This window comes from Pongo pygmaeus, chromosome 14 (assembly GCF_028885625.2).
Source record: "Pongo pygmaeus isolate AG05252 chromosome 14, NHGRI_mPonPyg2-v2.0_pri, whole genome shotgun sequence".
NCBI lineage: Eukaryota > Metazoa > Chordata > Mammalia > Primates > Hominidae > Pongo > Pongo pygmaeus.
In genome coordinates this window covers 30,707,353-30,724,817 of record NC_072387.2, presented here as the reverse complement: position 1 = coordinate 30,724,817, position 17,465 = coordinate 30,707,353, and the positions used below count along the sequence as shown (strand labels likewise).

Sequence of the window (17,465 nt, the reverse complement as noted above, 5' to 3'; positions counted from 1 at the left end):
AATAGCTTTCCCATTCTATGAAGCTAGCACAGCATTTTGGAATGATTCTAGAAATAACACCAAAAAATACAAATGTTTGGTAAACACAGTTATCACCTGAGTTCTCTAAATATTTTGTCATGAGCTTAAGTTGTAAGCATGTAATCTCATAAACTTGCTAAGTATTCTCTAACATTTCACAATCTCACTAGTCTAATTTAAATAACATTACATTAAAAGTTTGGTATCAAATTATTACAGAGCTAAGTCACTGTGATAAAATACCTTTTTTACTTATGACCATTGAGAAAATGCACTGTGGTGAGAAGCTGCATATATATTAACAGGTAAGACAATCTCTGGTACAAGTCCTTGTTATGGTAGTAATTCAACTCATCCTGAAGCAGAGAACTCCTACCGCTGATGTCCCTGGGCACGTGATAGATCTAATGACAGAAAACTTGTTGAAACATAGTCATCCAAAACAAGAAAATACTTCAGCGGCATAAAGCCAGGCATCAGGCTGCCAAGCAGCAGCTCTGATTTCCCAGCTGATCCCATCCCACCCCAAGCTGTGTGTCACGGCACTGCATTTCCTCACGTGTCTATAATGGGAAAACAACTGGATTGCATGTCTCAACTAGCTTGTTTTGATATAACCAGTAATCCAGATGGCACATAATCAATAAAATAAAAATGTTGGCTAGGTCCAAGGAGACAAAATCTCAAGCCTAAATCCACCGGAAATACTACTTTTCACTTACTTTTAAGTAGTGTTTTCTAACTAACTAAATAAGATGACCTAAGATTAAAAAATCCTTTAAAAATGCTTACACTTTATCACAGACCCACCGATGGTTTAAAGAAACATAGGTCAGATGGCTTTGAGTTTTGCAGGGTTCAACACTAAACATTTTAATGTATGATAGGGCTCCAACTTCCATTTTTTCTGAAAATATTCCAATAACACTGTGTTTTACAGTTTGCATCCATTATTAAATTTGTCCAAAAATTTTGAGGCAGGTATGGAGGCTTGTTAAATTTTAATTTTGACATATTTATTCCACTTATTTTATATTAAGGAGCAGAAAAGTCTCAGACAAGTTCAATGACTGGTCTAAAGTCAGCTGTGTACGGTGGTGGGGCCGGGCTCAGATCCATCTCTACCTCCCTGTTCAATGCTCTTGTCTAGACCTAATTGAGAAGCATTAACACTGAAAGTAAGAAAAGTTCCAAAACAACCTAAACCTGCCAAAGTTAATCTAATGCTAGTTGCACTGTAATGTTTACCTTCGATTCTTTTTCACATCTCTTGAAAGAGGATGACAGGAGAAGATTTATTACAAGTATGTATGTTTCCTTGAAGATAGAACTTAAGCAATTTTAGCCTTGGGCTGACTTTCACCAACTAAGGCGAGAAACTAAATCTTATAATGATGCAGGACAGAAAAATTCTAAAATGAAAGCACTAGAATGTTACTGTTCTAAAAATAACACAAAGTAGATATGGGGCTTCCATTTTGTGAGACACATTGTCAGAAGTTTAGGTGATACATATTGAGGAAGTTTTAACTAGAAAATACCTGGAAAAAGAAAATACTCACAATGTTATAATACTGACTTGATCAACTCTAACTGAACTTTAAGGAAATTCTAAGGTGAAACTAATAGATCTATTGTCCCCCTCATTATTATTGTGTGATCTTTGGAAAATTGCCTACCCTGGCTGAGTCTAAGGTAGCCAGGGTAAGGAATCACAGTAACTACAGTTAGTCCATACAGTGTGGACAACTAGGTACCAACCATCAACTTCACAGACTGCCAGAAAGGACTAAGTAAGAAAAAATTATGAGAGTGAGTATTAACTTCTATAACATTGTTTTAAAAATATTCAGTGAGAAAGACAACTAGAGCAGCAAACATTTTAGTGTAGTGGCTAATGGACAAAACTATACAAAAAATATCAGGTTCTCTCAAAAATCAATTGGCTATATTTGGTGATTAGTAATGTAGCTGGGGTTGCAAAATTACCAGGAAAAAAAAAAGATTTTAAAACAAGAAACATATAAAGATTAAGAGGATAACACATAAGGAAGAAAGGAATTGTTCATCGGGGAAACTATGCTTTTATGCATCTAATAAAATAGTCTCAAAATATAGAGAGCAAAAATGGATAGAACTAAGGGGAAATGATATAGCTATCATTCTCACAGTAGAAGACTTATACCTCTAAATTTTTGCTATATCAAAAAAATTAGTTATATCAAAGATCTAAACAATACAATTAAAAGGTTGACTTACCAGACTAGTATGAAACCGCAGACCCAACAATTATAAATATACAATCTACTCAAGCACAGATGGAACATTTCTAAAAAACTGATGACACATGAAGCCATAAAATAAATATTAACAAACTGCAAAGAATCAATACCAGATAGACCAATTAATTAGATATCAGAAACAAAAAGATAAATAACTCCCCTGCAAAGGTTTAAAACTTTTAAACTATAGCTCTAAACAAGTCTTTGGTTAAGGAGGAAATTACAATGGAAATTAGCAACTTTAAAAATATTTTGTATTAAAATCACAGAATTCAGTTAAAACATTTCATCACATCATTTAATATTTAAAGCATTAAAATTTAAATGCTTATGTTAAATAAAACAGAAACCTAATTAGATAAATGCCTATGAAATCAGAAGAAAAAAACAAGGATGGAGGAAGGAGAGAGTAATAATAAAAGTAGGAAGTAATGAACTGAAACAAACAAAACAGGATAAACAAAGTTTGCATTGGTTCTCTGAAAATACAGTCAGCCTTCCATATCTGACGGTTGCACATTCATGGATTCAATCAACCATGAGTCAAAAATATTTGGAAAAAAAACTGCATCTGTATTGAACATGTACAGACTTTTTTCTTGTCATTATTCCCTAAACAATACAGCATCTATTTATATAGCATTTACATTGTATTAGGTATTATAAGTAATCTAGAGATGATTTAAAGTATACAGCAGGATGTACATAGGTTATATGCAAATACTACACCCTTTTATAAAAGGGACTTGAGCATCCAAGGATTTTGGTAGCCACGGTGGCGGGGAGTAGTGGCCCAGGAACCAATCCTGCTTAGACACTTAGAGAAGACTACACTGATAAAGTAGACAAAATTCTCCCAAGATTAACAGAGAGAAAAAAATGTGAAAACAGAATTAGAAATTAAAAAGGATACAATTATAGCAGAATTTGAAGGATAAAAGAATGCTATAAGTAACTTTATGTGAATAAGCTGAAGAACTTGGCTCAAATTGATAAATTTCTAGAAAATTACAACTTAGCAAAGTTTATCCGAGAAGAAAAGAAAGCCCAAAGAGGGCTATGACTATTAAGGATTCAGTCATTTAAAAAATCTTCCCACAGAGAAAACAACAGACCCCGAATGGTTTCATAGATGAATTCTGACAGTTTTAAAGAACAAATGATTACAATGTTATAAATAAATGCTTGTAAAGAAAGGAAAAAGAAACACTCACCAACTCATTTTATGAAATAGTATATATTTAAGTGAACACCAGCAAAGAATGACAAAGAAAAATCATAAGCAATCCCTCTCTCATAAACATAAATGCAAAAATCAAGAATATAAAAATATTAGTAAACTAGCAAACTGTGAGGTGGGTGGATCAACTGGGGTCAGGAGCTCAAGGCCACCCTGGCCAACACGGTAAAACCTCACCTCTACTAAAATTACAAAAATTAGCCGTGTGTAGTGGCACACGCTGTAATCCCAGCTACTCAGGAGGCTGAGGCGGAAGAATCACTTGAACCCAGGAGGTGGAAGTTGCAGTGAGTAGAGATTGCGCCACTGCACTCCAGCCTGGGCGATGGAGGGAGACTCTGTCTCAAAAAAACAAATAAATAAAATAATTGGCAAACTAAAGCCAGCTCTGCATTTAAAAATAACTATTATTTAGGACCAAGGTGGCTTAATCCTGAAATGCAAAGGTGGCCTAATGTTTAACATTAACATTCACTACATTAACAGATTAAAGGTGAAGAACAATCTGACAGCTCAAAAGATGCAGGAAAAAAATATGATAAAATGCAACACCCATTAATGATTAAAAAAATAGTAGCAAACTGGAGATAGAAAGGAATTTCCTTTTCCTGACATCTCCAACAAACCTATAACAAACATCTTTCTTTATGGTGACATATTAAAAACATTTCCTTTAAGCACCAGGATCAAGGCAGTAATGCTCATACCATGGCTTTTACTCAACATTAAGGAGGCTCTCATAAGTGGAGTAGAACAAGGTAAACAGAAAAGATACATGCTTGGAAAGGAAAAATAAAGCTGTCATTATTTTTAGCAGAAGGAATTATCTGGTTAAAAAAGCTTTTAAAAGTCTATAGACAAATTCTCTGAATTAATAAGAAAGTTTAGCAAAGCTGCTGTAAACAAGAGCACTATACAAAAACAGACAAACAGCATTTTTAAACACCAGTAACAAACAATCTGAATATATGTACTGCTTATAGTATCAAAAAGGTAGGGCATCCAGGAGGAAGCCCAACAAAAGCTGACCAAGGCCCTGGAAGAAAACTTTAAAACTGTATTCAAAGACTTTTGAAAAGACCCAAGAAATGAGAGATATGCCATATTCATGGATTCAAAGATTCAATATTCAGAGATATCAGTTCTCTCCAAATTGGCCTAGAAATTTAATGTAAACCCAATCAAACTCTTACCAGAATTTTTCAAAAATTAGATAACCTGATTCTAAAATGTATATGAAAGAATACAAAGGTCCAAGAGTAGACAAGAAATTTTGAAGAACAAATCAAGGAAGGCCTATCCTTCCAGATATCAAGGCTTATTATTACTTATTAATAATAGTAAGCTTATTACTATAACTTATTCCAAAGCTCTAGTAATACAGACAGCATGGGCTTGATATTAGGACAGACAGCTTAAACAATGGGATGAAAGAGAATCGCACACACTGACGATTGCATGTACGTGAGTAATGGCACTGAAGAAAGGGTAAATTACTCACTAACTGGTGCTGGGACAGTGTGTTATTCACAGGGAGGAAAGTAAAATGGATTCCTGTCTTATGCCAAACCCAGAAAGAATTTCCAACTTGATTAAAAATTGAAAGAGAAAAGAAAGCATTAAAATGTTTAGAAGGAAACTGAAGACGCTGGGCATGGTGGCTCACGCCTGTAATCCCAAAACTTTGGGAGGCTGAGGTGGGAAGATTGCTTGAGGCCAGGAGTTTGAGACCAGCCTGGGCAACACAGTGAGATCCTGTCTCTATAAAAAATATAAAAATTGGCTGGGCATGGTGGCATGCCTGTAAGCCTGGGCGAAAGAGCAAGACTCTGTCTCAAAAAAAGAAAAAAAAAAAGAAAAAATATAACAACTATTAACTATAAAGACAAGATTGATAAATCCAACAATATTAAAAGGAAAGTGAAAACACAAGCCATAAACTGAGACAAGACATATGCCTAAAAAAGGATTATTATTTCAACTACCAAGAATTTCGAAAATCAGTAAGAAAAAGACAAATTTCCAAGTAGGAAAATGAGCATGAGACAAAAAGACATCTGACAGAAAACAAAAATGAAAAATAAGCCAGGTGTAGTGGCACATGACTGTAGTCCCAGCTACTTGGGTGGCTGAGGCAGGAGGACTGCTTGAACCCAGGAGTTTGAGGGGCCAGCCTGGGCAACCTAGCAAGACCTTATTTCTAAACAAGACAAAACAAAACAGAAAAAAACAAAAACAATAAAAAACCTTAAAGGTAATCAGAGAACACTGCTGCTAATTAAGACCACAATAGCATTTCATTTTATAATCACAAAATGGGCAAAATTAAAACTTTTGACAAAATTAAAAGTCAATGAAGATGTTGCACAATAGAAACCATTGCTGAGAGGAGTATAAATTAGTAGAAACATTTTGAAAAACAATTTGGCATTATCTCATAAACTTAAAGACATGCACACCTTACAAATCCAGCAGTTCCAATCTTGTACATGGATATACAGAAGAAAGTATAAAAATGTTCACAGCAGTAGCACATGAATTAGCAAAAACCTGGAAGAACCCGTGTGCTCCACGTGTGCTCCATGACAGGAGAATGAGTATATAAATGATGGAATATTATCTGGAATTGAAATAAATATACTGCAGCTACATGCAACACAGATTAATCTTAGGCATAAAATATATATTTTTTTAAACAACAGAAGATTATAAACAGTAAAATACCATTTTTGTAAAGTTCAAAAACAAAACTAAACACCACACTTCTTAGGAATAAATAATGTGGCAAAAAAAAAAAAAGATAAGAACTGAGCACTGTGCTTCCCTCTGGGAGGCAAGCGGGGCAGAGATGGGTTCAGAGAAGAGCATGTGGTAAAGTTTTACTTCTCAGGTTGGAGAATGGCTTCATAGCTGTTCTTTCTACAAATACTGTGTTACAACATTAAATATTAAATAAAAGAGAAGTTCATTACTTGGAGAGGCATCTCTTTCTGCTCTAATCATTTATGAGAAGAATCTCCTGAACTGAAATGAGCCTCCTTATAATTCCCTTCCACTATTCCTAGTAATATTGCTTTTTCCTGGAATGACTTTCTTCCTTTACATGGTATCCTTCAAATAGTATATGAAAGACTTGAGTTTCATTTTTCTAGTCTAAAAATGTCTTTTCTTAAACCCCTCCTAATGTGAAGTGGCTACCAATTTTACAAATAAGCAGCAGCCACCCCTCAGGATGGTTTCTAGTTCATCAGCATCACTGTAAAACAGGCCCTCCGAAATTGATCAAACACACTGGGACTGGCAGCCCAGCTCCAGGCAATATGCTGAGGACAAAGGGATATTGTAGGTAAAGATGAGGATAGTGGCAGTTTCTGTAGGGGTGGCGGAGTTAGTTGGAAACTGAGGAATTGAGGACAAAAGGGAACAGAGGCAGCTACTGTGGAGCAGGGGAAAGGGTGGGCAACCAAGCATCTCGACTACTCAGGGGCTGGGCTAAGTCAATTAGGACACATATAGTCACACACCTGGGGAAAATTCAGTCTGAGAAAGTGGGATGGGAACAGAACCTTAGAAATGCAAAGGAAAGGTAAAAGTATTGGACTTTTGCTCGTTTTCAGAAATTTACCTAAAACCTGACATGAAGAAATTGCAAATCTAGGGCACAGACAAATAGATCTTGCCTCCATTAGGAATCAGGATCTGGGGACAGTGAGACAAGAGGAAAACTCCGAGTACCCAAATGATCTGGGCATCGGGGACAGCCTAGCTTCCCCACGGGGGTGGGGTGGTGGATGGGGATGGGAATTGCCTTACTGTATTTTGTGTTGCTATAACAGAATATCTGAGACTGGGTAAATTATAAAGAACAGAAGCTTACGTAGCTTACAATTCTGTAGGCTAGGAACTTCAAGACTGGGCAACACATCTGGCAGCTTCTGGTAAGAGCCTTGTGCTGCATCAAAGCATGGCAGAGAATGGAAGGGGAACCTGGTGCATATGTAAAAGGCAAAATACAAGAGGCAACCTTGCTTCATAACAACCTGCTCTCGTGGGAACTGATCTGTTCCCATGAGAACTAATCCATTCCAGAGAGAACCCAGCCTCCAGAGAGAGATATTACTCCATCTAAAGGACCTAATCACATCTCAAATGCACCACCTACCAATACCACCATATTGGGGACCAAATCTTAACATAAGTTTTGGTGGAGCAAACCATATTCTAACCACAGCAGAGGTCAAGGGGCAGGCTATTAGACTGCACGGTGAAGGTGCTTAGCATTTTCAATGCTAGGTATAGAGGCTTAGACTGTCTTCTTTCCTTGAATCTAAGAACCCAATATTTGTAAAGAGCCACTGTGATTTTATGACAGATTTGGGGAGAGAGCACACTATGCCACTGCTATAGCTTGAGTATCTGTCCCCTCCAAAACTCATGTTGAAATTTAAGCCCCAATGGGGCAGTATTGAGAGATCACTGGGTCATGAGGGCTCTGTCCTCATAAATGGATTAATTCATCCATTGATTATAATGGATTAAGAGATTATCATGGGAGTGGGACTGGTGGCTTTATAAGAAGAGGAAGAGAGACCGGAGCTAGCATGTGAGCACACTCAGCCCCCTCGCCATGTGAGGCCCTGCGCCACCGTGGGACTCTGCAGAGTCCCCACCAGTAGGAAGGCGCTCATCAGATATGGCCCCTTGACCTTGGACTTCTCAGCCTCCGTAACTGTAAAAAATAGATTCCTTTTCTTTAGAAATTATCCATTTTCAGGTATTCTCTTCTAAGGAACAGAGAACAAACTAATATAGCTATTAAATATAAATAGGTAAATAACAAGGGGATCCCACTTTCAGAGAATGATCAAAACATTAAAAAAAGAAAGTTGCATCTTAGAAAGGTTTAGGAAGGACAAGAATCATGCTTCCAGGAGAATGAGGCCACCTAGATATAATTCTGTGCTAATTTGGAGCAATGGAGAAGAAGTTACGCCGAAGGTCAAAATCTACAAGCACTGAGAAGAGAAACAATGACCTCTGGGTCCTTAGGCACCACAGCTCCACAAAGGTAGCCTAAAATTGAAGGAGATTTATAGGAAAACCCATCAGACTGTTGATCCATGTTAAGTTTATTATGTCTAAACACCTGAACTGCAACCAAGTTTGTACTCCTTCTATACCTGTGGTATTGATTTTAAGATAAATTTACAATAAATTCTACTTTGGCTTTGATGTTGTAGCTTGTCAAGACGTTCTGAATCTTGAATGAGCACCTCTGGTATTTGCTATCTCCGACAGCTGCATGGCACCTGCAAATCTGATAAGCATACATCTAATTCTTCCACCACAAGGAATTCATTGGCTATGCTATGATATAGTTCTGATAAAATACTTGTAGGTGTTAATAAGTCACTGATTATCCTCTACCTGAGACCTCTCTGGAATATATTTCATAATGTTAAAAAAATCCTTTCCTGAAATGCAGCAGGATAGAAAATTAGGCATAAACATGCAACCCTGTTATTTTTTCCTTGTGAGATTAAATGCCATTTATTTACAAAGACTTGGATTTCAGAGAATTAACTTCTTATCCTTAAGGCTAGGACTGCCCTTAAAATTAAAAAATAAAATAAAATAAAATAAAATAAACCTCCCTGGTGCCTTCATTAGTGACAAGAAGAGGCAAGCCCTTGTGAAGCTCAAAGCATTTACATGTCTCTTGCCTTTGGGCACGCTTTCCATTCTCCATGAGAATCACAAAATTTTAGATTCTTTAGAGACTATGTCTGTAAGTCCCTTAAGGGCACTGGATCCGTCTTCTGTGTCTGAAACTTGAATTAATTCAAAGCAGCTTAGTGCTTTCTTCCTATCTCATCTATCTTGGATTAGATTTTGGGTTTACTCTTGTTTTCTTGCATCTAGTTCAACAATGCATCTTCTTACAGAATAATTTAGTAAGAATACAGGCATTGAGAAGCTCTCTCCTTTTGCACCTTACATCACACTTGGAGCAGTGACCCCAGCCTTTCTTTGCTCCCGGTTGTTCTATAAGTAGATGGCAATTAAAAAAAAAATTGACATTTGTATTTGTGGTAAATTTCCACTCCAGATTTTACTTTTAAACAAATGACTACTGTGCAAGGCTCCCGGTCCTCTCGTGCAGTCACCCCCGCGTGTGTGTCCTCCCACGCCCTGTGTTCACGTCCCCCCGCCAGACCCTCCTTCCCCACCCCTGCACCACGCGCTCTCACTTTGGCAGCGGCGACCTCCGAAACCTCAGACTCCTCAAACTTGCAGAAACCCCTCCTGGCGGCACTGATGCTCCCCACGTATCCCACACTAAGTGGCGCCTCCCTTGGCCTGACCCTGCGGAACCCTCGGAAGCAGGATGCCCCTTCGCCGTCCCCTGCCTCCCGCCCTGACCCCTTCACCAGCCGTGTACTTGTCTGCGGGTTGCTGGGGCGCCAGGGCTGAGGCCACCCAGCAAGGGTGGGTGGAGAGAGGCCGCGCGCCTGGGATGAGGGGAGAGGGGCCGAGCCCCCGGAGCCGGAGCCTGCCTCTCCAGGAAGCCTCTCAGGCTCTACCCGCACCCCCTGCAATCCGCTTCCTCCCTGACACCAAGGTGATTTTCTTGAAGTGAAAATTTGATTCCCGCCTGAAAGCCTTTACTGGCTGCTGCTCCAGCAGCAGAAGACCCAACCCATATGCCGTGTTTTTCCCTGTCTAACTCCTCCTCAGCCTTTAGCTCCCAGCTCCTGGCCAGGCCTCCCCAGCAGTCTAGAGGTTGCTCCTCGCCTCTCGTGGGCTTTGCCTTCGGGCGGCAACACCCTAGTCAGGCTCTGTCTCAGTTCCTCTAGGAATTAAAGACCGCGGGCAATGGGATGTTGCCTGACTTATTCTTGGCTGTTTCTCGGATGCTGAGAATGCAGACTGGTAAATATTAAAACTCAGTAAGTCTTTTCTGACTGAAGGGCCTCTCTGTCCTATGTCCTCAATAAATGTTTTTCAGTGGAACAGATGAGTACTGCTGAGAGCTGACTGGCGAATGCTGCTTCTCTTTTTCCCAGACCTCCTTCCTCCTGCACTTCTCCTCCCCAGCCTCCCCAGTTCCCCCAGGCAGAGCCCTCCTGGCCCTGCCTGTGCGCAGGGCTCTGCTCTAAGGCACCTCAGGCAGGGAGCAATCACTGAACTCCTAATCATTCCCAGTCCCCAAAATACATGGCCATAGATGGATTATGCTATCACGTGGTAGGGTATGCCCCTCTATGTTATTGGCCAATTCTACATAATTCCCAGAACAATTCTTTGTAGATTAATGGATGGGTAGTTAATTGGATCACAAATTTGCCACCTTAATAACTGAAATATATTATGCTGAAGAGTCACTCAGATTACTTATCCAGAATATCATTCATTATTCTTTTTTTTTTTTTTTTAACAGTCTCACTCTGTTGCCCAGACTGGAGTGCAGTGGCGCCATCTCGGCTCACTGCAACCTCTGCCTCCCAGGTTCAAGTGATTCTCCTGCCTCAGCCTCCTGAGCAGCTGTGACTACAGGCATGTGCCACCGCGCCTGGCTAACTTTTGTATTTTTAGTAGAGACAGGGTTTCACAATGTAGTCCAGGCTGGTCTCGAACTCCCAAGCTCAAGTGATCCACCTGCCTCAGCCTCCCAATGTGCTGGGATTACAGGCATGAGCCACTGTGCCAGCCAGAAGATCACTGATTATTCTACAGATAAAATCAAGTCCAAAAAAAAAAAGAAATGACCAAATAATATTACACATCTGGAGACATAATCAGAAGAAGAGTCACAAATAAAGGTGGTTAAGGTCCTTCTGTTTCTAATTCTATTCGTCCCGTCATTTAATTTCTTTCAGTGCTTTTTTTTTATTCTAGGTGCTAAGGATTCACAGATGAATACAATTTACATTTGTACCGGGGGTATATACAGTCTGAGGGGGAAAAACATCACCTCACGTAATACGGTTCTAGTATAATCAGAATTAGAGGGAAGGGAAAGAACGTATCTTCCAATGTACACATGGACAGTAAACAGAACAATGTTGACAACTTACAGCTAACTTAGTGTAAGGTACCTCACATTTTAATTTAAAAATCTTTAATATTAGAATGCATCATTGAAATTTAAGCCTTAAAATTAAGGACTTTGCAGACTAAACATCACAGAGATGCTAGGCATACTGGCAAAATATGGCATTGGGTTCAGTTTAATGAGACAACATAAAAATTCAGACCAAGAGAATAAATATTCAGAAGCAAAGGCTTTTTAGAAGTGAGACAGGCTTGAATGCCTATTCTACTACAGAGCTTGTTTCTTCATCTGGAAAATGGGGATAAAGTGCTTTCCTTATGGGGTGGTTATGAGGACTAAATGGCAGATTACCAGGCATATAATAAAGGGTAGCTATTTTTCAACACATGACTATATGCTAGGACTATGGTTTAATAGGCTGGCAAAAGAAAAGAGGGAATCAGGAAAAAAAGAAGCAATAAACGGTTTGTTACTAACAGAGGGTGAGTTCTGAAAAGCAGGAAGAGTTCAACTTATCCAGGATGTCATAAACGCCAACTATCACAACCCAAAGGACAAGATGACAATATTACTGTTCCTACCTGTCCAGTCTGATAATGTCTGGCAAATTGGTTAACTACTCGATAATCATTTGCAAAGTACTCCATCAGAATAGAAGGAACCTCAGCAAAATCAGTAGGGCACCTGGTCCCTAAAACAAGAAAAAAAAAAAAAAGTTGGCATGAATCAAATCAATATATTTATCTTACTTTTTATGTACCCTTTAAAACTTTTATTTGTACTTCTGATGAACTGTAAGTTTTAATTCATTAAATCAATATTTTTCTTCTATAAATTTATTGTACATATTTGCAAAAAAGTTTATTATAATCCTACATATTTTCCTTTATATCAAAATTAAAACAAAATATTTGCACAGCTGCTAAAACACCTTATAAAGCAATGGCTCACACCTTTTACAAACAAACCTGTCTTCAGCTATGCTGGCTATACATGAAACAAATTAAAACATTTCTAATATTAATATAGCGTTTGTATTTAATTCACTAAATTCCATTACCTAATACTTTTATCCTTCCTTTCTTTTACAAGTACTTTATTTTATCCATTTATTACTTTTTGTAACAAAGTCAATTCTCAGTGAGGAAAAGAAATATTTTAAACTGAAAATTACTTAAAGTAACAAATCCTGTAAGAAATTTAGATGACATTTAATGATTCTGTTCAGCCCACCTACAGTCTTTTCAATACCTTCTCCTTGTCCAAAATACTGTGTGTAAAGTTAGTTAACAAATGCTGGATGCCAACAATTCATTAGTGGTCTAATGCTGACCATATGTGATAGTGAGCTTAAGACTTAAGGATAAGACAATGAAGAGGGAAGTCTGTAATATCACAAAATATAGCCACATAGCAGCATAAAAACTACAAAGCAGAACTATGATTTTATACAGGGCAAAGTATATGAAAAATTAAAAGGACTTCATCATACTTCTTAAGCATGCTTTATTTTGTTTTCTGATTTTGAATACAAACAGAGACCATTCATTCACTTACTTATTAACTCTGTGGTAGGTATTAAGGAGATACCTTTTTATTCACACACACATAGCCACAAACTTAAATTCAATATAAAACACTGTAAAATGTAAAAAGGGACAAACTTGAAAGACAACTGAGATTATTCCCTGGTGAAAGCTGTTAGCAAGCATGGAAAAAAGCATGGAAGATCAGGCTGCACAACCATGGGGAAGGCAGGATGAGGCAATCTGAGATAAAGACCACAGGACACGGTAAAATGATCACATTTTCCAAATAAAAAGCCCCTTTCCCAATTTAAAAGAAAATGTATGTTTGTAAAGGATTGTAGTAAATAAAAGCCCTCCTCATGGCTCACCAGTGACGTGTTGGTAACGAGTACGTCCTAGCATTGAATGCATGGCATGTCCCATTTCATGGAAAAGATTTTCCATCATGCCAGGAGTTAGCAAAGTTGGAGAACTCCTTGAGGAACGGGGAAGATTCAGCATAAGAACTACAACTGGGAGTTGATAGTCTCCATCTTCCTTTAGTCTGCCTCCACGGATAGTGAAATGGCAATCCTTTAAGAATCAGAAAACATAAAAGGAAAAGAGTATTCGGTAATGTGAAGAGTAGAACAGTCTTAATGAATATAAAATTTCACCAAAAATGTGTGAGTGCAAACTTTAACTTAATTATATTCTTATTCTATCTATTTACATATATACACCTTTTCTTGACATTTTTTATTCTGCTAAAATTTTAATTTTTTAAAACATCAACAACACATTCAGTTTCTATGGATTAATTCATTACTTTGGTCCCAAAACATGCATTGAAATGATGCTGTGCCAGATGCTGGAAACAAAGTCAGCAAAGAGCTTAGGAAGGGACACTAACATTTATTCTGAGTCCCTACTATGTGTCAGATAATGAACTAGTAGGTACTTTCCATGTCTCTTGGCTGCTTTTTGTTTTTCTTTTTTTAAGATAGGGTCTTGCTCTGTTGCCTAGGCTGGACTGCAGTGTTGTGATCACGGTTCACCGCAGCCTGGACCTCCTGGGCTGAAGCCATCCTCCTGCTTTGGCCTACTGATTGGCTGGGACTACAGGTGTGCTCCACCACACCCAGCTAAATTTTTAGATTTTTTTTTTTGTACAGATGGAGTCTTACTTACTATGTTGCCAGGGCTGGTCTTGAACTCCTGGGCTGAAGCGATCTGCCAGCCTCGGCCTCCTAAAGTTCTGGGATTACAGGCATGAGCCACCGCGCCCAGCCTCTCTTGACTTTTATCACTTGAACGAGATGGGATCTAAACTAGTGTAAAGCAAGGGATCCAGACCCAGAATAACTTACTCTGAAACAGGCACTACACTGAGACTCACATACACTGTATCACTTATTCTCCACAACAACCCTATGTAGCAGGTATCTCACTTTTCAGATGATAAAACTAAAACTAGTCTTAGGATTATTAAATAACATGTCCAAGGACACCTAGCTAGAATTGCCACACCTTGGATCTGAACCCAGGCTGACTATTAGGAGCCAGGGCTCCTAATCACTAAAGTTGAGTCTCCACCACCCACCCATTTAAGCAAAGAGGAAGAACACTGGCCTCAGAGTCTGGTGACCTGCACCCTGTTCCTACCTTTCACACCTACTAGCCAAATCATCTTGGAAAATAATTTGCTTCTGAAAGCCTCATCTCTAAATGCTTCCTTGTCAAATCCCACAGTAGCTGTCCAGAATTCATAAGCTCACATCTGTTAAAATCTGTGCTTTGGAAATTGTGAATCCCTATTCAAACATAAGGTAGATTATTTCTGTTATAACTTATAACCTAAACTCTTGACATTTCCCATCAAGCTACATGAAACTGCTAAAGCCGACTGGCTGTCAAAGTCGGCCAACGCTAAAGAAAAGGAGATGAGCTGCCTCAAATCTTCCACATAAGGAGCTACTTGGTGGTTGGTAAGGTTTCCACATGGAATACCTTCTGCAGTTTTAGAATAGGTTCACTGTCAAGTAGGGAAAAGAGTTAAAAGTTGGGGATCTGCTCAGGATGTATGCCTTTAAGTCCTAGCACTTCTGGCCAAGTAGCTTAACCTCTATGGCTTCAGTTTCCTCATAATGTGAGTAACTAGTCAAAAGGGTGACGTGAACATTAAAAGGTTGATGTGTATAATGGACTCAGTGCACTGGTTGGCACAAATAAGGATTCATAAAATGTCAGTTGTCATTATTACTATAATTAATACCATGGCCCAGATAAAAGTGACAAATATAGACTGATGTAATTATTTCCATAAACTTTTTAATTTTAAAATTCTATCTTAATTTCAAATGTATATATTTGGTAACCATCATTAATAACTTTTAAATATCATGGAATTTAAAAAATGATACAAAGTTCACATCGATACAAATGAAATGCTGATCAGTTCTAGAGAGACCAGTTTATAAAGAAAGGATCACCTGATGTGGTTTGTCTGCTCACTGAAAAAAATCACAGTAAATGTACCCCAACAATCCTTCAGATTCATGAACGACAGCCTAGAAAAAAAAATTTAAATTTGGTGGTAAACGAGGCCATCTGATTCTCTAAAATCCCTAACACAAAAATCTGTATATTAAACATCCACAGCCACACATATAGACATTTTAATTACATTCTACACCCCACATTATCTCGAGATAGATTCTCTTTTCCCCGCATCCTCTTCTGCTCCACCTCTTGAATGATTTTAGTTTTGGAATTCTGTGTCCAGGAGAGGAAATCCTCCTCATGAGGACCTTTTGTCCTGACTGCCTATCCTCTACAATACCTTTACTAACCACCCACAAGAGCTGGGAAGAAGTGCTGGCTGGACAATTTTAGGAGCAAAATTATTTTTCCTTCAAATCCTGGAATGTCGTGATATATGCCCAAGCAAATTATAACCCTTGAATTTGAAAACACCACAATGCAGCTCCCAGCTTGAGTTAAAAATCAGCAATATTACTATCTATCCCCCCTCCAAGAGACATAGCTTATAGGAGAGACTCAACCACTACTCTCCATCTTGCCTTCTTTGTTCTTTCAGAATTTAATGATTCCATCAAAGAGAACCCCGATTTTGTGCTTTAAAATTACCTGCAAGTATATATTTATTGTTCATCAAACATCTATTAAGCACCTACTTGGTGCCAGGAACTCTTCCAGACATTGGGGATACAGAAGTGAACGCAACTGACAGTGCTGGACCCCAGTGGAGTGCACATTCTGCAGTTCTGGGGAAACTCTTCATCACCCGCATTTTGTCCTCTCAGTCTCCTCTTATAAATTTTCCTTTTTATTATATCTCAGCATTTTATCAATCTCTATCTTTTTTGGAAGTTTGTAATACAGATAGTGAAGTAAATCAATGCAGTGATGAACGTCCTCCCATCCTGACTCTCCTTTCAATCCCACCACCACACCTACTCTCCACTCACAAGACGTGGCCGAGGCAATGAGACTGTTTACATTTCCTAAAATATAGTGAAGAAAGCAGTGTGGTAAGCATGCTAGCAAAAATCAAACAACAAAACAATACAAAGCCTTAGTGACACACACAGGTCAACAAAGCCTCAAATCCTATGAGAAAAAATATAAAATATTCATGCCTCATATAAAGTGGGTCTTCACAGAAGAAAGATGATTTCCAGGCTTGAAGTTATTATCAAAGAAATTAAATAAATCAGAACACAGGACGTAAATTAATATCTGATGCAAATATAAGCCCCTACAACATGGGATGGGGGTTGGAAAGAAAAAAGGTCACGTATCCAATGGATTTCGGAATTAACCAAAACGGACACACAGCACTGAAGGTATACACAAAGTAAAGGACAATTTTCCTATAAATACAATTTGTGGTTATATGAAGGTGCATATATATTCAACCTTCTATCAAGTTCCAAAAAACTTTTTTAGAAAACTCTGCTGTTTTATGTTTGGGTCCTTTATACAGTGTCTTAAATCAGAAGTGCAATTTGGAGTTTTTTTGTGAAGCAGAAATAAGGCAGGGGACACACTCCATCAGGGCAAAGTTAATGTAAACCTGAAACTGCTGTTGACTCAACTGCCCAACCGAAAGGCAAATGCATGCAACTGCAGGCTGAGCAGGAGCTCACCAGTTTTCGGACATCTTCGCTCCACACCTCTCCTTTTGCAGGCTGCTCTGCATATAATGAAATCCCCAACAGTCTGTTAAGCAAAATATTCAGGCCTTCCATGCACGCTCCAAGAGAGAAAAACGGGCAATATAGGCTGGGCTCAATATTATACCTAAGAGAAGGAAGAGAGGTTCAACAGCACCT

The 17,465-nt window shown here is 38.4% G+C and overlaps 1 protein-coding gene across 1 annotated transcript in view; it reads right to left on the bottom strand.

Annotated features, from left to right (window-relative positions):
* Nucleotides 1-17,465, bottom strand: part of LOC129011399 (mitochondrial intermediate peptidase-like) — a 163,802-nt gene that overhangs the window by 97,743 nt on the left and 48,594 nt on the right. The window contains 4 exon segments of the mRNA XM_063650628.1: nt 12,181-12,290; nt 13,497-13,701; nt 15,600-15,677; nt 17,280-17,433. Coding sequence (XP_063506698.1) covers nt 12,181-12,290; nt 13,497-13,701; nt 15,600-15,677; nt 17,280-17,433 — 547 coding nt within the window.